The 24,048-nt window shown below is 45.3% G+C and overlaps 1 protein-coding gene across 11 annotated transcripts in view; it reads right to left on the reverse strand.

The window, feature by feature from the left end:
- The window catches only part of UPF2 (UPF2 regulator of nonsense mediated mRNA decay), a 78,196-nt gene that overhangs the window by 38,704 nt on the left and 15,444 nt on the right, over nucleotides 1-24,048 (reverse strand). For 8 of the 11 annotated variants that reach the window (XM_085870512.1, XM_085870505.1, XM_085870510.1 and 5 more), the window contains exons 7-12: nucleotides 15,001-15,107; nucleotides 8,059-8,144; nucleotides 7,837-7,945; nucleotides 7,616-7,729; nucleotides 5,956-6,072; nucleotides 5,640-5,825 (exon numbers count right to left, since the gene is read on the reverse strand). In XM_085870512.1, coding sequence (XP_085726638.1) covers nucleotides 5,640-5,825; nucleotides 5,956-6,072; nucleotides 7,616-7,729; nucleotides 7,837-7,945; nucleotides 8,059-8,144; nucleotides 15,001-15,107 — 719 coding nt within the window. The remainder of the gene's footprint in view (nucleotides 1-5,639; nucleotides 5,826-5,955; nucleotides 6,073-7,615; nucleotides 7,730-7,836; nucleotides 7,946-8,058; nucleotides 8,145-15,000; nucleotides 15,108-24,048) is intronic. The other 3 variants (XM_085870514.1, XM_085870511.1, XM_085870504.1) reach the window with 1 other exon arrangement.

Here is a 24,048-nt window from a genome sequence, read left to right on the forward strand (position 1 = left end):
TAATATTTTCAGTTTTCAAAGCCTTACGATGACGTTTGTCTTCTTCTTCTTCTTTTGGCTGCTCCCGTTAGGGGTCGCCACAGCAGATCATCCGTATCATCCGCATAGTGATTTGGCACATGTTTTACACCGGATGCCCTTCCTGACGCAACCCTGGTCGCCTCTTACGACACAGGGATATGGTACACCTATTTTAACCGGGGTATACACCGGCCCAGTATACTGGTACTCATTTCGCCGACCTCGGAAGGATGACAGGCTGAGTCAACCCCCTGGTGTATTCATTCAGTGGCCCAACGGGGCTTGAACTCAGGACCTCTTGGATCCCAAGCCACTGCCCTAACCACTGCGCCAACACCAGGCTTCCTTACGATGACGTTTGTATATGCGCTTATTTTTAATGGAGAAATAAAACGCGCTTATTTTTCCCATGCACATATACTTACGTGTACGCTTATTATCCAGATTCTACTGTACACTGTCAGACCCCGTTATTCACATGGGATACGCTCCTGAAAAATGCCGCGAATGTCAGGTATTTTTTGATTTTTTTGTTGAAAAAATATACATTCTTTTATATATTTATCGAAGGTCGAGACTTGAGGAAGAGCAACTACACGGAACAAATCAGGACACAACATAACAAAGGGAACAGCAGGGCGAAATAAGAAAGTAGTCGGAGATGGATAAACAAAGGGTCCAGGTCATGATATGATGGGTCAGGGAGAACACAAAGGGTGGCCAATATGGATACATAAACAAAATTGTGTTTGACCAGTTTGTGATTTTGTCAAGGTCTGAGGAGAGTGAAGAGGCTGCTGCCTGTCTGTCAGAAGGATGAGAGAAGTCATAGCATAGGGTGGAGTCATCAGTGAAGAGATAAAGGGGATTTTCCTGAGTCAGTGAGATCTTGATGCAGATTAGGAATAGTATGGGGCCCAAAACACCACCTTAGGGTACTCCAGCCTTGACAGGGAGAGGAGGTGAAAGTGTTCCGTTGAGAACCACACGTTGTCTATGAGAGGGAAGGAAGTCAGCAATCCAAGAATGTAATTAGCCTTTAACTCCAGAGGCAGACAGTTTGGAGAGCAAGTTAGGATGCCAGACTGTATCAAAAGCTGAAGATATGTCTGGAGAGACGGCCAAGATGTCATGTTGTATATTGAGGGCCTCCACTCCATCTTTGCTGGGAGAGTAGAAACAGCACGTCTAAGGTAGAGTGACCAGGTCTAAATCCAAATTGATGATCTGAGATGAGGCTGTTGGAGAAAAGGAATGATTTTATGTCAACTGTGATGATGAGTTCCATGAACTTGCCGATGATTGCAAGTACAGTAAGCTCATCGGGCTATAGTTAAGGGGATCCATTTTTGCACCTTTTTCATGTAATGCTGTGATGTTGGCTGATATCCAATTTCCCAGGTGGATTTCGGAGACGTCCTGAAGTGTTAAAAAAAAATGGGGGTTTTTTAAACCCCCAAATGTCAAATCAAGTCATACTTTATGACCCGCGAATACACGGGGTCTGGGAATAGTAAATCCGTGAATAGCGGGGTACAACAGTATATAAAACACGATATCTCAAAAAGTTGTGAATTGATTCGGACAAAACTTGGTGGACAGGATGGGTGTGTGGCAAGGACGAAGTTATTCAATATTGGTGAAGATCTGAATCTGGATCCAGATTGAAGAATTTTATAATCCAAGTAATTCTTCACCATTGAGAGAAAGGACCAAGAATGATAAATAGCACGATATTTCAAAAGGTTTTTGACATGACAAAACTTGGCAAATGAGATGGTGAGATGACAAGAACAAGCCGATGAGATTTTGGTTCAGGTCTGGATCCAGATCCGGCCTATCAGTGAAAAAAAACGGAAACTGTTCAGGCTGGTGGAGGTGTGCATTGTACCAAGTGCCATTCTAGTTTTTAAGGCAATTTGAGGCAATTGATAATAAATTCCATCATACAGTTGATAATAAATATATAATTGGTGGAATTAACTGCCACATTGTTAAGATGGGGGGCTTTAAGGATGTCCCGCAAATCAAAATACATTTACAAAGGATAAAAAGAATAAAAATAGGACCGCCTGTCCTGAAGCTCACCTGGATCAGTAGCAACACTCACTCAAACCCCCAGCAGATCTCCTCAGAGCCTGGATTTTTTAAAGCCGTGAACAAACTTTGATGCATTACGGGTGATGAAGGTTGTGGTCACGTTTCATTAAAATTTTGTGTGCAGTTCGGCGAAGAGAGCAAATACCTATTTCGGGGAGTCAAAAACCACCCTGCAGACCCCCTTTATGAGCACGCAGATTTTGGTGTGGTGGATAAACTTTGGTACATCACGGGTGATGAAGGTTGTGGTTAGTGAAGTTACATCGAAGTCGTGTACGTAGTTTCCAAGAAGAGAGCAAATACGTGTTTGGGGGGGGGGGGGATCAAACCACTCTCCCCCACCATAGACCCCTTTGATGAGTGCAGATTGTGATGCAGATGATAAACTTTTGTACATTGTGGGTGATGAAAGTTGTGGTCAAGTTTCATCAAAATAGTGTGTGTAGTTTCAAAGAGAGCAAATACCTATTTTGGGGGAGTTCAACCACCCCCACACCCTCACCACCCCCATAGACCCCATAATAAGTGCAGATTTTGATGCGGTCGATACAATTTGTTACATCACTGGTGATGAAGGTTCTGGTCAAGTTTAATCAAAATTGTGTGTGTAGATTAGGAGAAGAGAGAAAATACCTCTTTTTGGGGAGGTCAAAAAACCTCTTAATGAGTGCAGATTTTGATGCGGTCTTTTTAACCTTCATTAGGCATTAGATAAGAAGCTTGTGGCCAAGTTTCAACAAAATTGTGTGTTTGGTTCAAGCGATAATGAATGAAGTGTTTACAGACTGACTGACTCACTGACTCACTCACCGACGGAGACTGCTTGATCGCATAAGCTCACCTGACTAAAGTCCAAGTGAGCAAAAAATAATACACACGAGCAAATTCCACCGGTCGCTTCGCTGAAGAGAACACCAAGATGGGGGGGAGAGGGGAAAGAGGGAGGGGGTGATAGAAAGGGGTGAAGGGAGATTGAGGATGGAGGGGAAAAGAGAGAGGATGGAGGGGAAAAGAGAGAGGAGGGAGGGGAAAAGAGAGAGGAGGGAGGGGAAAAGAGAGAGGAGGGAGGGGAAAAGAGAGAGGAGGGAGGGGAAAAGAGAGAGGAGGGAGGGGAAAAGAGAGAGGAGGGAGGGGAAAAGAGAGAGGAGGGAGGGGAAAAGAGAGAGGAGGGAGGAGAAAAGAGAGGAGGGAGGAGGAAAGAGAGAGGAGGGAGGAGGAAAGAGAGGAGGGAGGAAGAAAGAGAGGAGGCGGGGGAAACGAGGAGGGAGGGAGAGTGAGAAAGGAGGGGGGAAGGCTGTGAGAGGTGAGAGGAAGGGAAGGCAGACGTGTGATGGAGCATCAATTACGATTCATACCGTCTCATCAAAATGATTTTGCATAGAATAACAGTGAAGAAGGAAATAAAATAATATCTGAAATCCATTTTATACTGGTCATACTATAAATACCACCCAGAGACAAACACCGCCCGTACCTGTCTGGAGATAAATACAGTCCAGAGACAAACACCGCCCTGATGCGTCCGGAGCGAAGCTGTCCGGAGACAAACACCACTCGGACATGTCCGGACATAAACACCGCCCAGACACGTCTGGAGATAAAATTCCATCTGGACACTTCTGGAGAGAAACTTCCATCTGGACTCGCCCGGAGGCAAACTCCAATCCAGAGACAAACTCCCATCCGGACACGTCCGGAGACAAACCCCGCCCAGATATAACCGCCGTCCAGACACATGTACATAACGACCATCCGGATATGTCCAGAGACAGAGACAGAGAGGTGGGGTAGGGGAGCAATCAGAGAGAATATGTTATGCTTTGTGAACACACACACACACACACTGACACACACACACACACACACACACACACACACACACACACACACACACACACACACTGACACACACACACACACACACACACACACACACACACACACACACACACACACCAAATATAGGCAACTTTTTGGGAATCGGCAGGTTGAAGTTCATTTGATAACCGACTTCAGCATGTACTGTATACAACCCAGAAACCTGGAGTAGCCTTCACCGAACATCAACGTTACATTTATATAGACGTTTATGGGAGATATTCACAAACATTATTCTTTGTAAACAGCTGTGTGTGATTGGTGGAAAAAAATTTGGCTCGGTAATTTAGAAAACACGTCAATAGGGCTCAGAAATTAGGCGTTATCAAATATGTTTTGCTTTGAAAAATCACAAAGAAAAACATTTAACCTTTGTAAAGCAAATCCGATATCCAAATGCTTTAGAAACTGGTGCGCGGACAAAGGAAAACCTGTTCGAACCTCCAGAAGATATGGGATGAAACTTTACCACCACTGCACCCGTAACAGGTATGGCTTGTCCACACACCCGCGGAGAGTCCGTACAGATCCAAATCTACCCATATGTACTATGCCCATGTGTGCTGTATACGTAACTCTACCTTGGAGTAACTGTCGACTGAACATCCCGAGCAGGACACGAACTGTACTGTGCAGCTCGGTAAGTGGCTTCAGCAATCAAGCACCCCAACGGAACGACTGGCTTGGCAAGCGATTACCAATTGCCGTCGATAAAACTGTGCACCCGGAAATGCCCATGCAATATCCAAATTGAACAGATCAACACTTTTTTCAGATTTAGAACAAATTAACACCTGCTGATACTTTCAAATGTGGAGCTTATATTTTGTAATAATGATTAGTTTAAAGAGATTCTCTCGGTTATTCATATTCGCAAATTAAATAAAGCCACGAATGCTGGTGTCTCCAGGTGTTTATAAGTACTGCAATATACCCAGCGATTCGTAGCTATGATGAACAGGCATTCGATAATATGAGTGAGGAAAGTGGAAAAAAAAAGCTGTTGTTAAGAAATCGTTGTGGCCTGTTCCAAGTCAAAGAATGGTCGAGCAGGCCAAAAAACATGGCAGTTTCAGACCCCAGCGAAGTTACCCAGGAAATGCCTTAATACCCCAAACAGCGAGGTGGCCAAGGATCACCGAATGAAGGATAAAATTAAATAAGGCCGTTAATTATGTTCAAAAGGGGTGTTTTAATTAACCCAAAAACACTTTTTTCACTCTTGCACTTCCTTAGAGTTGTCTTAGTCTGCCTGCAAAGTTTCAGGCTGCTAGGTTTCATAGTTTTGGAGTTATGGAGGAGACATACTGATACGTACACACACACACACACACACACACACACACACACACACACACACACACACACACACACACACACACACACACACACACACACACACACACACACACACACACACACACACACACACACACTTTCATTCGGATAGATAACTGAATGCTTGGGGATGCTCGGTCCGAATAATTTTAAACCGTTTTATGGAAAGCAATGGTAAACACGAGACCTTTCTGCATTGTACGTACTTTTTCTTGGCATAGTTGGCAGGTCGGGTTCATGGAGTATTAAAAAAAAAAACAGGTCCTGCATAGGAAAAACAAAAAAAAGAGAGGCAACGTTACCTTTTCTGTGGTGGCCTTTGAGAGATCCCGGTAGAGCAACTTGCGAATGTATTCGTGCAAGGGTGGCCTGGCAGTATGCACGGTGCACTCCACTACAGGCGGGTTGCAGTAGTAGTAGGCATTTTCAACAAGTGTCACATAGCGCCCATCCAACGTCATCGCCTGTTTCTTACGCATCATCTGCTCCTGTAAATAAACGTAAATAAATGTAAACGTAATGTTCAACGAGCTGAAACAGAATGTCATCAACTCGTGTGATGCCACAAGCAACACGGCCCCCAATACAATTCATCATTCTGCTTACTCCAAAACTTACCAGCAGAACGTTCGTGCAGAGGTGCGACTCAGGAGATCGAAAAAGAAAGCGCCCGCATGTTTCCAAGAGGGTGCACGCCATGTCAATGTGGTGATGTGAAAAATCAGACAAGAGCATCTAAGTTGGAGACAAGGATGAATGTCATGTGAAGACAAATACATCCCCCCACCCCTCCCCCCAAGAATGTAGTTGCATAGAAAACTGCAACAACATCAGCAAAAAAAAGAGGGAAATTTGACCGCTGCTCCAATATGTGCAGATGTCGAGGAACCCCAGACGTACACAAATACAGACATTAGATCTGATGTACGGGTACGCTGTATTACAGAGCGTTGGTGTTGCTGAAGCAGTTTCTTGGCCAGGGTCATACTGGTCGGTTTGCCATTGCCTTCCAAGCAGTAATTAAGTCAGGAATTTGTAATTTGTTCATGGTGCCGGCGATAACTCCCCTTCTCTTCACAAAGAACACTGGGATCTTTAACATCCGCAAACTAATGTCGGCAGACGGGACGCCCGTTTAACATCCATTCAAGAGATGGCACACACAATGATGGATGACCCTGCCTGTGAAACACCGGGATGACAGTTTATAGCTGGGTCGGGATTCAAACCCAGGCGAGACACCTTAGCAGCAAATGTACGTACCTCTAGGCCTACCTGCCAGTCCAAATACAGACATGCATTCAAAGAAATGCTCTCTGCCCATTCGTCCACAAAACTCCCACACAGGTTACACTTCTACATCCAAATCACCCATCATAGAATACCCGATACGTATAAACTCCAACTACCGAACAAGTTATCATCAAAACATTTTTCACAGGAGGAGCAGATCTGAAGAATGCCAAATTGCCAAAAGTCTTCATCCTTGGAGGAGGGGTTCTGGCAGTCAAGATCGCAGCTTTCATTCAGGAACATAGAAGGCATGATTAGGTCACAAATGTAACCAATTTATGCTGTCAGCAAAATTTTAACGTCGTCTGAAGAAAAGTTTTGGTGGCTGAGAACCAATCCTGGACAGGTTGCTACTGTAGATAAGGCAAGGAATTTAGAATATGGTTAGGTGACTGGCACACAATGGCCTGCCTATGAGAAGATTTTTAACTTACACAGGTGACTACTAGCAGACAGGATGACATCTGGCTTAATGTCCTTCTGAAGGAGAGCACATTCATTGATGCAACATCCTGCCTGCGAAACACCAGGGTGACATTTTATAGTTAGGCTGAGAATCTAACCTAACCTAGACAGTGTAAAAGCATGTGTGCCACTTCTGAGCAATCCTGTCAAGCCCGATGGGCACATTGCTGGAGCGTCTCAGGCAGATGATGTAGCTACATGAGTAGACATCAGTGCACCTTTATATGAACAAGGACATAAATAGACAAATCAATACAGTAGATATGGATTTTAACCTCGGGTCCCTGCATTATCGGCTATTTGTTTAAATGCAAACGTCAGGCAGGCTAAACGCAAGCTCTCTGCATTTTCAAACAGAGTATCATCCGGTGTGCAAAAATGAATCGAACCCTTTATGAAGAGTCGTCACAGGTGTAGATGGAGGCTAGCAGGACAAAGGAACCAAAAAAGCTACAAGTTATTAACAACAGGAGAGGAGATAGCATGGACGACAGCTTTATTGTACAGGGGTCAAACACACCTTGAGACACTGCAAAGTGTCAGTTTTTTGGAAAACCTTGAACTTGGTAAGCTCTCCAATGAACCTCACAGTCTTATTCTTCGTCTCGATGTTTATTTGGTCCTTTTTCCGCACCTTGCAATGACAATTCAAACAGAGCTTAAGCAGACAATCCCCCAAACAACTGTATCCTTCAGGGCAATGATGAATGGTCGGGACAAAATAATAAATAAATGACATACGTGGAATCGAAAATCCCCCTTGAGCATGGTACCGAGGTCTTCCGCTACATCCGGCATGCAGGGGTGCAACGTGGCCACGAGACGTGCAAAAAATGGCAGCAGGTCCAGCCTTGACAGTGCAGACAATGCAAAAAGGAATTCAGCTTCGTAACTGTGCACCTTACTTAACTAAATGACGAGTGCGTGTTTGTACAAAAAAAAATAAAAAATAAAAGTGTCAACCTTTGCCGCGGTACAGTAAAGAGAGCCCGCACAAGCTTCCGCCGGTTCCCCTTAGTATTCATGTTCATGCAAAAGTCCGTGGCTGCCTGGGAGAGCAAGATGGGCAATGTGTCAGCTCAAAATGCAACTTCCTATAATGAATTTGGACATCTTGAAACAACCTGTTTTGAAGACTCATTACTCAGTGGTGTGCTTTGATTACATATCCTGTCTGGAAATGGCATTGATGAACAGAAAACATACAAACAAAACAAGCTGAGAAAATCTTGGCAGTGAAGCAACAAAGGTACCACAGAAATTTGTGGGGCAAAACTAATGGTCATAACCAATTAAATGTGGAAATTTAAAATATCCTTCAAAATCCTTACGAAAATGAAGATACTCATCATATCAAGATACTAACATGATTTACGTTTTCCACAGGTCAAGGCAATCAGACACTTTTTTCCCCCCTCTTTATAGAGGCTTTTCCATTGAAGTCTAATGATAACATACTGAATGTAATTATTACTTAATTTTTTTTACAAATACAAGGCTCGTGGAGAAACTAGAACACGAAAATGGATCAGGACAAAAGGAACAATAGAAAGAAAGGGGATGGGGGGGGGACAGCAACGGCAGGGCTGAGGTACAAAAAAAATAGAGACTGACAAAAGGGAAGTGAGTAAGTATGAAGGGGAGGGGAGGATGCAGATGGTGGACAAGATGGATACAAAAGCAAACTGTCAGGAAGGAAAAAATGGACACTTGGAAAGAGGTGGGCTTGGGGAGGGTTAATGGGGTTAGAAAAGATCATGGTTTCTGAGATGGTGGTGAACAATTGTCTTGATGCCGTGGATGGGAGAATGTGATTGAAGACACTGCAGAAGTTGGTTCCAGAGGCAGGTGACTAAAGAGGAACGAATGAGTGGAGGTGAGCATTGATTCTGGATTTTGGGAACTTCACCAGAAGGGGGTCGATGGTAGACCGCATTCACCATGCAGAAACCTGTGGAAGTGGGGGAGGTAGGGAGGAGACAAAGCACGGAAAGAGCAGAGGCGACAAGACAAGAAAGGAGGTGGGAGAAGACAGAGAGACCACCGATCTGTCTGTGATGGGACAGTCACAGGCCCATCGACTCAGCTTGATAATTATCTTGTATTTTTTGCATCTTCTTGAGTCTGCAGCACTTGGGTGATATGTGGCTATGTAGATGACACAAATAGTTGAGGATTGCTGTCATTTCCAGGGATAGAGCTAAGGGATAGGCATCCAACACATCCATTTCCAGGGATAGGCATCCAACACAGGTCAATTTATTGACCAGGACATCTGGCTTAATTTAACACAGGTCAAATGAGGGGAGATGGCACTAAATCCAGATGATATGAGCGGGGGAGGAGATTTTGACTTGTGACCGTTTGTCAAATAGAAAGGTGAGAAGAAGATTATTTATCTCTCTTTTTTTGTGGAAATGGCATAAACAGGCATATATTGAGCTCAGATAGGTTTCGGTCGGAAACATTTTCTGCACGGTCAGTCATGAGGACTGCAATGAGGTGAAAGTGTCGCAGGATTACTGATAAATGTATTGGGCCTGTTACACAAGGCACTTTGTGAAAAATCTTGCCAAGTACTACATTTTCGGTTTTATTGTTTGAAAGAAAGCAAACAGTGGTTTAGGTGAATTCACTTGAATTATTGTTTATAATCATGCATAAAATAAATAAACCACACCAGAAAGTTGCAGAGAGGTGCTATGGAGGCAATGACGCATACTATTCAAATAAATCCCAGAGTACATTTTTAGGAGCAGGAACTTCATTCCACAAGATAAGGCAAAGCAGTCGGCATTTTTTGCGACCTTTGTATCAGGTTACATCTCTCAATAAACTTTAATACACGTATTCAACTGTTGTATGACCATGAGATTTATTTTTCAAATATTTTCTTTATTCATTTCCAAGCACAACGATAGGCCAGTGGAAGGAGTGGATTGAGGATATTTGAAGTTGTGCAAGAAAAGAGCCGAGCAGTAATCCGATTTCCGAAGGGACTTTCCAGCAACTCCAGTAACACCAGCTTGTGTGTATCCATCAAGGAGAAAATTGGCAAGACTTCCTCAAGAAAGATTTGTTTTTATCGTTCTTTTTTAAATAACCCATAAAGTTTCATCTTCATATCTCAAAATTGAATACATGCTGGAAGAGAGCTCTGCTGCAGCTATCTATGACTAAATCCAATCACATAATCAGCACACATGATTAAATACTAGCAAAGGTATCTGGCTTCGCCGGGCAACACCACCCTCCCACCCCTTAACTTGCCTCCTACCAACCCACCCACTCTGGAATCCAACCCCACCACTTCCCCTGTCTCTTCCACACAGGTACCTGGCGTTGCCTGGGATCGAACGTACATTTATTGGACGACCACAATCAAGCACATATTTGGAGACAAACATTTTATTTATAAAGCTGCAAAATATTGAACAGAAATATCAACAAAATTGAACATATTGTTACGGATCTGGAAACCATAAGCATTCAACATACAGATGTCCCAAAAGTCAGTTATGTCGTTAAGTATGTGCGTAGTCAGATCCCCTTCCTTTTGTCTAGTGGGAGAATCAAAGGCGTGCGTTGCGATTTCTTTTAGTTAGGTTATTACATCTAACAAGCCGTCTAACAACCATTCCATCTGCATGGCCTCTCTGCCCATTACTCTCCAGGGTACCATCGCGCTTGCAGCCCTCGGCTCGCGGGCTACAGTGCACCTTTGCCTGAGACGGATTCCCGAGGATGTTCGAGGCAGTTTCACCACCATGACCTTTCTCGAACACACGAGGAGGGGAGGGTCGGCTTTCTCCAAACAAGGCTGAAACCCCGCCCCGGAAAGGTATGCTGTGGGACCCTGTCCAATCAAAGGCGGACAGCGAGGTGCGTTCACCAAGGCCACTCCCCGCTGAGGGAGGTCCATAAAAATCCCCGAGCACTCTCTGAGAGCAGAGTTTTGGTGGGTTTTTGCTGTAACGAAGGGGATTTTTGCTGTTACGAAGGGGTTACAAAGGCTGTTACGAAGGGGTTACAAAGGCTGTTACGAAGGGGTGGTAACAGTGGTTGTTACTCGGGCTGTCACGAGGGTTGAGCAGAAGGTCGTCGAGGCGGCGAACGTGTCTCTGCTGGACCTCGACAAGGAAGGAAGGAGCAACCCCGACCCCCCTCTGTGAACCATGGCCACGAAGATCCGCCACGAACCTCAAGTCCCACACGTTTGACTGGGGACCAAACCAGCGACCATTGTCAGGTGCCGCAGCATGGAGTACCCCATTTCTCCAACGGCCAGGTATCCATCCGAACTCTGACCCCCAGCTTGTCTCTCTCCTCAGCTGCGAGGGTCCAATAAATAACTCTGGGTTTCTTTTCATTTGTGTGTGTGTGTCTGCGTGTGGGCCCGTCTGTAAGTAGAACTGAATAAGTGTTTTTGGATCATTGTAAATATTCCTTGCTGGCATATTCGCGTTAAGTCTTGCTTTGCGTCTTCATTTACTGCAAATAAATAATCAGATAAATGTTCCCAGTCCGTTTCCGTCCTTTCTTAAATTGGTCCAGCATGGTTCGGAACTGAGTTTAGGCGGGGTTTTATCCCCGGCAATCGGACAATTGTAGCAGGGACGTCCTGGGCAGGCCCGCTCGACTGCATCCGAGCCGGAAAGGTGGGTGGCAGAGTGGTTGTCGGTAGGTGTAATTTTACCGCTGCCGTTAGAGTGAATCCAGTTCGGCAGGCGTTCCGAGGGCGTGGATCCTCGGTAGCCGAGACCGCGTGGTTACTTAGGTACATTGGATCTAGACAAAATAACCCTACGCCACGCGATTGAAATATTGACGACCACGGTCGATTAAACGACCAGCCGGCTCGCGGAGTTATCCGAGCGACAGCCTACAATTCTGGAGAGTTTGGTGGGAGACGACGCAAGCTTTCCCCACCTCGTGGTCATTCTCGCCACCGACCCCCGGCCCACAACAATATTATTGCAATGCTTTTGGGTAGACAATATTGAATGTTCTTCCCATCAAGGGCCAGAACATGTATAGGGATCAAAATCGCTTGTTTTAATATTTTTGCAGGATGTATATATGGAGAAGATTGTTAATGTGAGAACTTTATTTTCTACAACCTCTTCTTTCTGCCTTGAGAGTTATGTCGTTAGATGAGCAGTAACATTACGTTTAAATCGACGTATAGGTAGTGTTCGTACTATTTTGGGTTTTTGAATAATTCGCGAATAGCGCATTTGAGACGTCACGTGACTCATTCGTCGATCTTACGGATCCCTGTAACATCCTAATTTAGAGTTATTTCACATATGATACCATATTTGATGATCGGAGCTCACCATCTCACCACTTATATCGGTATGCGAGTTGAAATACAAAAACATTTGGGCTTTTTATAAAGTTGGGCTCCTAATTTTAAAACTATAGCACCTACAAAAGCGATGTATACAGAAATCCATAAGTATGAAGATCAGGCATTCAATATGAGTGAGGAAAGTGAAAAAAAACCTTAAGTTTTGAGCGCTTTATCATACAGAAACCATTGTGGCTTGTTCAAAATTAAGACATCATTGAGCAGGCTGAAACAAAATGACAGCTTAAGACCGCACTGAGGTGACAGCAGGTTGACCAAGATGGCACGGCACCATCTTGGTAAGGCCTCTTTTGTTGTTGTTTATTTTTAAGGATGAGCACCCCATTAATTATCCTCAAAAGGGGTGTTTAAATTTAACCAAACACCCAATTTTCACTCTTGCACTTCCTTTGAGTTCCATTGGTATGCATGCAAAGTTTCTGGCAGCAAGGTTTCATGGTTTTGGAGCTATTGAGGACACACGGACACACACTCACACTCACACTCACACTCACACTCACACACACTTTTGTTGCAAAACTGTTCAACAGACCTCATTATGTAGAAGTACTCATTTTTAACAAATTATTTTTAAAAGTTCAATAATGTCACAGCAAGAATCCAAATATAACAAAACTAGAAGGGCACTCCGTAGAGCGCATGCCTCCGCAAGGCTGATCAAGTTTTATATCCCACTAATAGCCGGACCTGAACCAAAATCTAATCAGCTTGTTCTTGTCACCAAACAAACTCGTCCACCAAGTTTTGTCCGAAACCGCCCATAACTTTCTGAGATATTGTGCTATATATCTGTTTTAGCCCGATCTCTCAATGGTGAAGAATGACTTCAACAATTCGAGCATCCGGATCTTCACCAAAATTGAATCAATTCTTCCTCGTCACACACTAAACCTGTTCACCAAGTTTCACCTGAATCAGTCCATAACTTTTTGAGATATTGTGCTAGAGATCGTTTCTAGCCATATCTTTCAATGGTGAAAAATGATTTCAACAATTCTACCATCCAGATCTTCACCAAAATCTAATCAATTCTTCCGTGTTACACACCCAACGTCTCCACCAAATTTAATCTGAATCCATCCACAACTTTTTGAGATATCCTGCATACAAACAACCAAACAGAGAAATAAACCAATGTCACCCGCAGGTGACCTGTATCTTGCCAAAAGGTGACCACGTGTGACTTCTTTAAGGTCACACTGAGGTGAACAGAGCTGCTATCCACCAGGAGCGACTCCTTGAGGAATATCTGCCTACGAGAGATTCCGATGAGAATCGTTCTACAGAGGAACCAAGAAAAATATGCTTTTGCCTCATAACGTCACCAAATGACGTCATAATGTCTCAAGCTTGACATATCTAGAAAGCACTCGTCGACGTGTTCAATTTGAGGTACTACACGATATGGTTCCTAAAACTTGAAAATTTGACCTTGGGGTCAAATATGTTTGACCTGAGGCGCTATCCATGAAGGTCAAGGCCAATCGCCACCAAAAATTAATCAGCTGAGCGCCAGACCATGAACTATATTCCCATGAAGTTTGAAGACGATCCGATCAAAATTACTCAAAAAATAATGGTTTCGTCGACTCCCCTGATTTGCGACAAAGTGACCTTGACCTCTGACCTTGACCTTCAAAATTTTATGCGCTGAAAGGAACCTCTATAGGCCTCTGATATGCGAAGTTACAAAAATTTCCAATGATAACTGTGCTCTGCAGAGTGATTTATACGTGATTATAGACAAACAAACAAACAAAACAAACAAAAAAAAAACATACAAGCTGACTAACATATCTTGCAAAAACTTCGTTTTAGCAAGATAACAAACATGGGTGAAAACATAACCTGTGTCCACCTGTTGGTGGACAGAGGTAAAAAGAGCATTTAACAAAGCGAAGCCTTTCTGGGACATATACATTAAAGTAAATCTGAGAACCAGGGCAGACGCACTCACTCACCGACTTGCACACAGTGTGACTAATTTCGACAAAATTCACATTCAAGGTATAAAATCGAGTTAAGGTTAGATAACGTTGTCAAACTGTGGGGGGCTAAGGCTGCCTGGGAGCAATAGTCGAGCCCACAAGGACTTGCGGCGCACTTCACACCTCAGGCTCGATTACCCAGCTCAAAATATGACAGGTCGTCGAGCCCGTGGTCTGAGGTGCCCTGCAAAGCCTGAGAGAAATGCTGTGAATGTGATCTTGAAATGTACAATTTGCTATCGCCACAGATGCTGCACAGAATCTGGATTCTTCATCAAGTATATGGCAAACAAAACAATATTCCCAATGAAAAAAAAACTATAAAGAGATTTTAACTGCAGAGTATCACTGGAGTATATAGTTTATGTTAGACATGAGATACCAAAGTATATCTACAAGTAGACACACAGACCAATTACAATAGCCTCTCCCATTTCTTCTGGAATGGATGAGGTTAATCAATGTCAATGGGGGAGAACAAGGGGTTGGTCATCCTGGCCAGCAAAACAATTATTGTCCTGCGCACACGAAAGGAGCAAATACCTTGTCAATGAGGTCTCGATTCACACAATTCATGAGCTGTTGTAGGAATGCATCCACAATCATCTTCATGTGGCTTGCCATGCTTGCCTCCTCATCTTCTGTCTCTGCTGAAAAACACAAAGAAGAAACACACAATACATAACAGGTCATTTATTACATATGCCTGGTGTTAGGTTAATGGTTAGGGTGGTGGGTTTGGGATCCTAGGATCCTGAGTTAAAATCCCACTCAGCTGTTGAATTAATACCAGGTGGGGTTGACTCTGCCTGTCATCCTTCCGAGGTCGGCAAAGATGAGTGCCAGCTTGCTGGTATCCTGTGTCGGTGTGGCGACCCGTCCAGGATTGTGTCCAATAGCCAAGGAGACTGCTTAGGCAGCACCAACACTTGCACAGAGTATGGTATCAATGGATGGATGGATGGATTTATTACATCATTGCTCGAGCTCGGTACTCGGAATTAGGAAACCTTCCGAATCTCATAATGTCATATCATGTGTTTAACTTCACATTTCCCAAACTAGAGGGTTCATAGAACACCTTACCCCGCACAGTCTTAAGATAAAGGACATGGGGAGGGTCTTGTACAGTACTGTTAAACTGGAGGTTTTTGGAAGTGCCAACAAGGCAATTTGTATTCTAGTGTGTTTACAAAGTCTCGTTACCCCACCCAAACCCCGCCCCACCCCCATTCATCATCTACCCTGTTATGTTTCATATTGTTACGTTTCTGTGAAGCTGGCACTCCCTCAAGGCAATGGCACCCAACATATAGCAGTCCCGAGACAGTTATTCAATTTGTATTCATTCAATTAGCCCTTCCATTATATCTAGTGCGTTTACGGGACAAGATGTGTTGCGTAGGACTTTTAGTTAGGTCTTTAATTCCATATGCTATTATTTCTTCTATTTTATTTCATTTTATTTCACACATGACCTCTCCTTCATGCAAACATGTATGCCACAGACCGGACAGTGATGCTACCGAGGAGTTTCATTAGCATACGTCACCAAAACCCGATTAAAACCGTGCGTCATTATTAAACAGCCACTTCACTCCAACCTTCACAGTACTCAGACCATCGACGCTAAAACCTTCATACGAAATTCAAACACCTTCTCAAAAATTCCCACAATAACCAACGCTCGACCTCTTCACCACACACGCTTCAATCACCTCACCACAACCATTTCAACCTCTTCACCACTAATGTCACAGCACTCACCCAACCTCACTACAACCGCTACGAAATTCAGCAACCACAGTCAGTTCCCCAGGCGCTCACCAAGGTCCTTTGGGATGCCGGAGAACAGAGGACATTGTGAGTCGGAACATATTGGCGTGTAGCTCAAAGCGAAAGTATGCGCTGGAGTCCGTTCAGCGTTGTCTGGGGGGCCCTGGCGCTCCGCTAAATAACGACCCTCCATTGTAGCCCAGCGCACGTTCATGGCCGGAGAGCGCTCCCAAAAACGCACACATCATGTTGATTCTGGAGCTCCTTTGCGTGACCAAATTTGGAGGTGAATGAGGCCATTTTCGGCTCTGGAGTCAGGCGAGGCAGGGTTACTTCTCAAGGTGGCGTCTCTGCACCAATGAGTGTGCTCCGATATGCCTTCAGGGCATTTTGATCCGCTTTTTGGCTCTTTCTCCGTCAAGACTCTATAAAATAGCTGCAGAAGCCACCGAGCCAGAGCCGAGGAAGCAATCACTGAGCCAGAGCCGAGCAAGCAGTCACTGAGTTAGAGCCGAGCAAGCAGTCACTGAGTCATTGCCGAGGAGTTGCCGGGTCATCGCCGAGTAATCGTCAAGTTCTCGGCGCTCGGCTTCCTCTGCGTTCCGCACCCAATACTCATTACCATTAACATTAACATTTACATATTCTCTCACATGCGTTATGCTTTCCTCTCACACGCCACATCAAGCTATCCTCTCAAACGTCTGTCTCACCCATCTACTGTCTCGTCTGCTGAACACGCAAATCACTAAAAGAGCAATTACAGATACACACTCCTTCACTCCTCTTCTGCATCACATTTGCACCTCCCACACACGCACCATAGACACCGCCAGTTGTCTTCCCACCTCCCCCCTTATCAGCGACTGGGAAGCACAGGTCCGTCGGCCACTCCAGGTATTGAATGAGGTCGAAAACCCCTCAACTGCCTCTCCTTTCTTGCTCTCTAATTTTCTCGGATGTGTATCTGATGGCGCCTGTAATGTTTTCATAAGATAAGAATGTGTAAGTTCTTCGTATTAGTTTAGCTCTGCCCTGTGTCTTCATTTTGTACATAATTGCATTTCTTTTGCTGAACCCCACAAATCCTTGCTTTCCCTGCTGTACATTTTATTGAATACAACCCTTTTTATTGCTACACATACTTTTCCTCGCCCTTGTAAATAAATAATTTATGTTATAAATGTACCTGGCTCGTTTTGTCTTTTCCTTCGTTGGTCCAGCATGGTCCGTGTGTTAGTTTAGCCGGGAAGTTCTACCCCATTAATTTGCTCTTGTTAGCCAGCGCACACTCACTGCATCGCTCGGCAGTGTGGTAAAATAAACTTTGAATTGAACTTAAAATAGGGTAAAATGCTAACTAGCCTAGTAAAGCTTGTGTACTATAAAATAATTTAATAAATATACATTGGGAAAGTTTGCAGGGAGGTTTTTGTTCGTTGGACATTAAAACGATAGTAAAAATGACCCGTATCTTGCCAAAAGGTGACCACGTGTGACTTCTTTAAGGTCACACTGAGGTGAACAGAGCTGCTATCCACCAGGAGCGACTCCTTGAGGAATATCTGCCTACGAGAGATTCCGATGAGAATCGTTCTACAGAGTAACCATGAAAAATATGCGTTTGCCTCATAACATCACCAAATGATGTCATAATGTCTCAAGCTTGACATATCTAGAAAGCACTCATCGAGGTGTTCAATTTGAGGTACTACACGATATGGTTCCTAAAACTTGAAAATTTGACCTTGGGGTCAAATATGTTTGACCTGAGGCGCTAACCATGAAGGTCAAGGCCAATGGTCACCAAAAATTAATCAGCTGAGCGCCAGACCATGAACTATATTCCCATGAAGTTTGAAGACGATCCGATTAAAATTACTCAAAAAATAAGGGTTTCGTCGACTCCCCTGATTTGCGACAAAGTGACCTTGACCTTTGACCTTGACCTTCAAAATTTTATGTGCTGAAAGGGACCTCTATAGGCCTCTGATATGCGAAGTTACAAAAATTTCCAATGATAACTGTGCTCTGCAGAATTTTTTATACGTGATTACAGACAAACAAACAAACAAAAAAAACATACAAGCTGACTAACATATCTTGTAAAAACTTCGTTTTGGCAAGATAAAAAACCTTGTGAATCTTATCTATACTCCATTGGCCCACAGATGGCCTGACCAAATCAGATCACATTCTCTCTACTCCCTCATCTGGGCCATCTGGAGTGAGGCTCAGATAAGGAGCCATTTTTCATGCTGTGTTTGTGATTTTAAACCCCACAAGACACATCTGTACTTTCTCAAAGCCTCTCTTTGTTCATCAGTGATTGATCACTTCCCTTTGAACTATTGCTCATAAAATATAACCATGCCTTGTTAAGATTACATATATATATACTCGATGTAACTTGTATAGAGTTAGAGACTGCTTGGGATTCGCTCCAGGCTATCTTTCCACGCACACGTTTGCTGCCTTTTATTTTGTTATTTAATAAACAAACTTAATTGAATTATAAAGTCTTTTCTGTTTCAAGGTGTTCAAAATTTCGATGACAGCAGTAATCCGAGTGTGCGTTAAGGGCACGAGACCCCAAATGGGTTGGCCGTCGACAGGTACAGTATCACGCGAGGTAGTGTAACCCTGCCAGGATTGGCAGTGCCAATCAATGTTCTTGATTGCTTCGCAACCTGCCGGTGCGCAGAGTTATCTGTGCCCAGCGGACTCAGGACCGGGCGTTCTGGAAGGACCCGAGTGCCTCCACTCGTGATGAGTCTCGAACCCCGAGTTCCTAACAATATTCCAGTTTTGTGGTTTTAATCAATTTTCTGAAATCTGCGGAATTTATTTTTCACTTGGAAGTTGTGGGTTACAATGTGCAAATAAAAGGTGCAAAAAGTCTAATGTAATGAAATTTAGTTCCAGGATATAAGGCAACAAAAGGTGAAAATTTTGAAAGAAGGTATCGACTTTCTATTAGCACTGTAGTATGCTACATTTATTCCTGTGTGGATGGTGCCATCTTCAAAAGGTTCCTTAATAAAATTCTAGAACCCCACATGGCTCAATACTCTCACTCATCTTATTTCTCCTATATATTGTGACGTCCACGGGACTTGAACAGTCCCGCCAACGTAGAATGAGCCGAAACGATGGAGGCGGTTTATTTATTTATAACCCAAACATGGCGGTTCTAATCGCTCTACCGCAAACGGGACGAGGAAGGTGGCACGAGTCACTTTTCACTGAGTTGATGATGTTTATTCGTTTTTATTATTACCAGAAATAACAAGACTCGGCAAGAAGAGGGATCCGGGGCGATTCGACGGGATGGTGTGGGATTGGGCGTGGGGAAAAACACAGACAATTCCAATGAATATACAGATCTCAAATCTCTAAGGCGCCAAGTTCACACACACACACACACACGCACACACACACACACACACACACACACACACACACACACACACACACACACACACACACACACACACACACACACACACACACACACACACACACGCACGCACGCACGCACGCACACACAAAACGTAGCTATTTCTGGTGGTCAGGCTGGACCGTGGTGTGGACGCAACCGTCCCTGGATCGGCGTCGGACGAGCTGGCCTTGCTCTCGTCAGGGGGGCAGGAGAAACCGTGGTGCTGTCGACCTCCTGGTCTTGGCCCAAGTCCGCTCACAGCCGCCAGGGAACCAGTTCTGGCGCCAAGTTGCGAGCAGGAGAGGGAGGCAGGTCCGCCCGCCGTTCGACCCCGTAGTGCGAGCCAGCAGAACCCCAGAGCCAACTAAGGTGAGGCACGAGGCTCAGCAAGGCTCCAAGACACGATCAAGAACACGATCAAATCAGCACAACAACAAGGATGCTCCCCGCGCAACAGCCTCCCCACCAAAAAAAACGATCTTTTGGTTGCAATCTTCTTCCTCTTCCTTTTCGACCCCGAACAGAACCTTTTTATCCTCCTGCCCTCGTCACCTCCAATCGAGCCGTTTATTGGCCCACCGCCGTCGCCTTCTGCCAATCGTGATCACGGGGCGGAGCCATCCGCTGCACTGTCCTGTGACGTCACAGCCAGTCTCCAGAGAATACCAAAAAGGGGTTTACGCAGACACACTTACCCTATCCCGTGTCCCTATCTAATTACGTGACAATTATCATTTCCCCCCTTGAAGAAATGAACATTTACTAGACAACTTATCACCACTGAATTGCTACTTATTACATCGAGATCCTGGTAAACTCAAACAGCATGGTATACCTAATTAAACATCCTAATTACCCTTTGAATGCATACCCCCCCCCTCAAACGAAACACTGCCCCCTCCTCTGGTACCGCAGCTCCTGCAAGGTATATCACAGGCGCTACCGTACCAGCCTTAACACTTACTGACTCACACCTAATTAACCTAACGAAATAAAGTAGGAGGGGCAATGGGCAGCGAGTCACAGCTAACTTACCTATCCTGCTTAATGTACTACCCCCTTATGGCCTTATCCTCGCCTAAACAATCATTCGTTTTTTTTTTGTTTTTTTTTATTTTATTTTATCACATGAGAGCACTGAGCGAAGTTGCACTCCATCTTCTAGATCATCGCTCTTGCCCAGCACTCTTCCAGTGATCTGGGGAGGGGAAACAAAAGGTTCCACAAAAACACAACACATACTTTACATTCCTACTCTAAGCCTTAACGACACTATTCACAGGATATTTACACTTGACCGCCTCCCCCAGTGGATGCTAATAGACCCAGCGTTACCTGGGGGGCTAATTTTCAAATTTGCTTGCCCCAAAATTATGCGGACATCATGCCCTTGCTGCTCATGTCAAGTTGTGCGGGATCGAGTGGGACCCATACATCTTCACAACACTCACCATGGTCATCATCACATTTCTAGGTCATGGTCCTCATTTTAATCATGCAGGCTGAATCCCGTCGTGGCCGTGGGGTGGGTTACCACAAGATGATGGGGGCATCTCAGGTGCAACCATGCCCACAGGTAAGCTTTAGTCCAACCCAGACGTTTCTCCGCCTCGCTCCCTTTGATTCCCTCCCCCCTGGTAGCCATCAGCTCTAATCCCGTACAACACACTGGAAGGGGTCTCACTGGCTCCTCTGGCCTTCCTGGGTCGCCAAGGTCCTACCCGCCTTGGTCGCCCAACCAGACCCTCTCCCGGTTGCCTCCAGACACTGTCACCATTAGCCACCAGGTGGTGAATCTCCTTGAAGGGGGTCGCAATTCACGCTCACCGTGAGCTTCAGCAATCCCTGTGGACAAGCACATCATCCCCACCCACAAAACCCACATGACTCCCCCACCCCATCGGCCTTGCATGTGACACCTGCATTTCTAACACTTCACCGACCATGACCTTCCCTGTTACCACACCATGTCCAATAAAAATCAATGTGTGCACCATACATTTCACTTCTTAACTTAAAACAACTCACACAGCACTTCTCACCCGATCCACGCACCAGCCATTGGACAGCCACTCGTGCCCGCTTTGTTACCAATTACCCACTGTCCCGATTGTCACTCTAAAACCCAGCAGAACTTACAAACCCATGCCAATTTTCCCACAATTCTTTTTTTTTTTTTTTTTCACCAAAGGAGGGCACTTCGCCACAATCTCAGCAGCCGAGCATGGCCGTATATGCTCAGCCCTATCTAGTCTCCCCGACCCCCGACAGTGATCTCCGGACCTGACCTATGAAAGGGCATCTCGGATAGACCTGGTGGCTCAGCAGGAGGATTCACCCTCTCCGAGTCTAAAAGTCTATTGGAGGGTCCCTCCATCGCCCAGTACCGGCAATATCGTTGCATGTGTCCTCTTCGCCCGCACCGGAAACAACTCCCCATAAAAGGCCCCCGTGAGTATCGGTGAAATGTCTCTTCCGGTTCCGGACCCCCTCGGCCATAATCAAATTGCTCTATTGGCTGGGCTGGACCCCGCCACTTTGGCGCACTAACTACCGGATTACCCTTTGTCAAACTCGACAGTTTCTGGCAAATTTCCTGAAACATTTGGGTAATGCCAATTTCTCCCAGCCCCCCTCCCTGATCCTGGATCTCTGCCTGTCGGATCGTCACCGATGGCCTCTCTGGAACCCGACCAGGCTGACTCCACGAGACCAGCCTGGCCGCGCACTCGGCCGCTCGGTGAACGGTGGGTGGATCCTGTAACTCCACTAGCGCTCGGACCTCAGGGTCAGGAAGAGCAGCTAAAAATTTCTCTAGTGCCAGTCTGTCCCATGCCTCCACTGTAAGGTCCCGATACGCGATCCTGACCAATTGGTAAATGTCCTGTGCCAGCTCCTGCACTGTCTCACCCGGCTTTAATCTGCGGTGCTGGAGCTGAGCCCGCACCAGATCACAGTTTGCCGCGAACCCAAACCGACGGCTCAGCGCCTCGCAAATGTGGGAGCTGGTCAACATCCCCTCCGCGATCACATTTAACACATCTGCGGCTGGTCCCCGCAACGTTGCCACCAAATTCCCTGTACGTTCCCGCTCATTCCACCCGTTTAGTCGGGAAATGCACTCAAATTGCGTCAGAAAAGCTTCAACGCTCCCTGACCCGTCGAAATTTACCAGGGGGATCACTTTTACGGTGGCCCGCTTCTCAGTTTCTCCCTTGTCCGAATCCAGCCCAGGGATCAAACACCTTTGTGGCTGCGTATCCAATTTCGGAGCCCATTGTGGCCAAAGATGTTTTGTGGTGAGGGTCTCATGGGTCAATTTTGCCTCCTGTTCCAAACGTTGAATGGACCGATTCACCTCTTCCCGCAGGATCTTCTGGGCCCGCACAACCTCCTCCAAGGCTCCGTCGCGAGTTTGTAGCTGCTCCTCAACCAACCAGGACACTCTACTTACAAAAGACGGCTCTACCAGGCCTTTATCCAAGACTTCATCTTGGCTCATAATTTTATCTTGTTCGTCCAAACGAGCCTCCAATCCTTTTACCTCCTCCGCCAAATTCATCCCTTGCTTCCTCAGCTCTCCCCACTCTTCAACTTGCAGCTGCATACGAGCATCCACACAGGCACGATGACGTTCCAGGCTTTCATCCACTTTATCAACCCGAATGTTCGTTGCATCAATTTTATCTACCAATTTTTTCCGTATATTTTCCCCCTCCAATGTAATTTCTACCTTTGTTTCCTCCAATCTATCCTCGAATTTACTTTGTATTTCTCCCAATTTAACATCCACACACTCCTGCATCTCAGTTTTCATTTTCTCCATCTTTTCCCCCAATTCATCCCTCATTAAATCAATCCGTGCACCCAACTGTACCCCCATTACCCCCAATTGATCTGTCATTTCTGCCCCCTGTGCCGTCATTTTTGCCATTTGTGCCGTCATTTCTGCCCTCTGTGCCGTCATGTCCCCTATTAAACGTTCCAATTGTGTCTGGATCGTCATCGCACCGGTTTCCGGCACTGCCGGCCCCGTTACGGGCAATGAAGCACGGTCCACGCTCGGAATGGGGGAGGTTCCAACCCTACCCCCGTCTCTCCCCTCTTCCCCCGACTCGCTGCCAGACACGTGGCCTTCCTCCTCAAACATCTGCACATCCGCCATGGTGCAGAAGTCCCGTTTGCCGCCAATTAATTTAAATTTGAAAAATCCCGCCAAAATTTTCCCGCGCTCGCACGCTTTTCTGTAATAATTTTATATTCCAATTCGTGGCGAGATTTTAATCCTGGTATATAATTTAGAGGGGTTCGAACATCCAACACCCTGACACCAATGTGACGTCCACGGGACTTGAACAGTCCCGCCAACGTAG

The sequence above is a fragment of the Eptatretus burgeri genome, chromosome 2, assembly GCF_056783735.1.
Source record: "Eptatretus burgeri isolate ZD-2024b chromosome 2, Ebu_testis_v1, whole genome shotgun sequence".
NCBI lineage: Eukaryota > Metazoa > Chordata > Myxini > Myxiniformes > Myxinidae > Eptatretus > Eptatretus burgeri.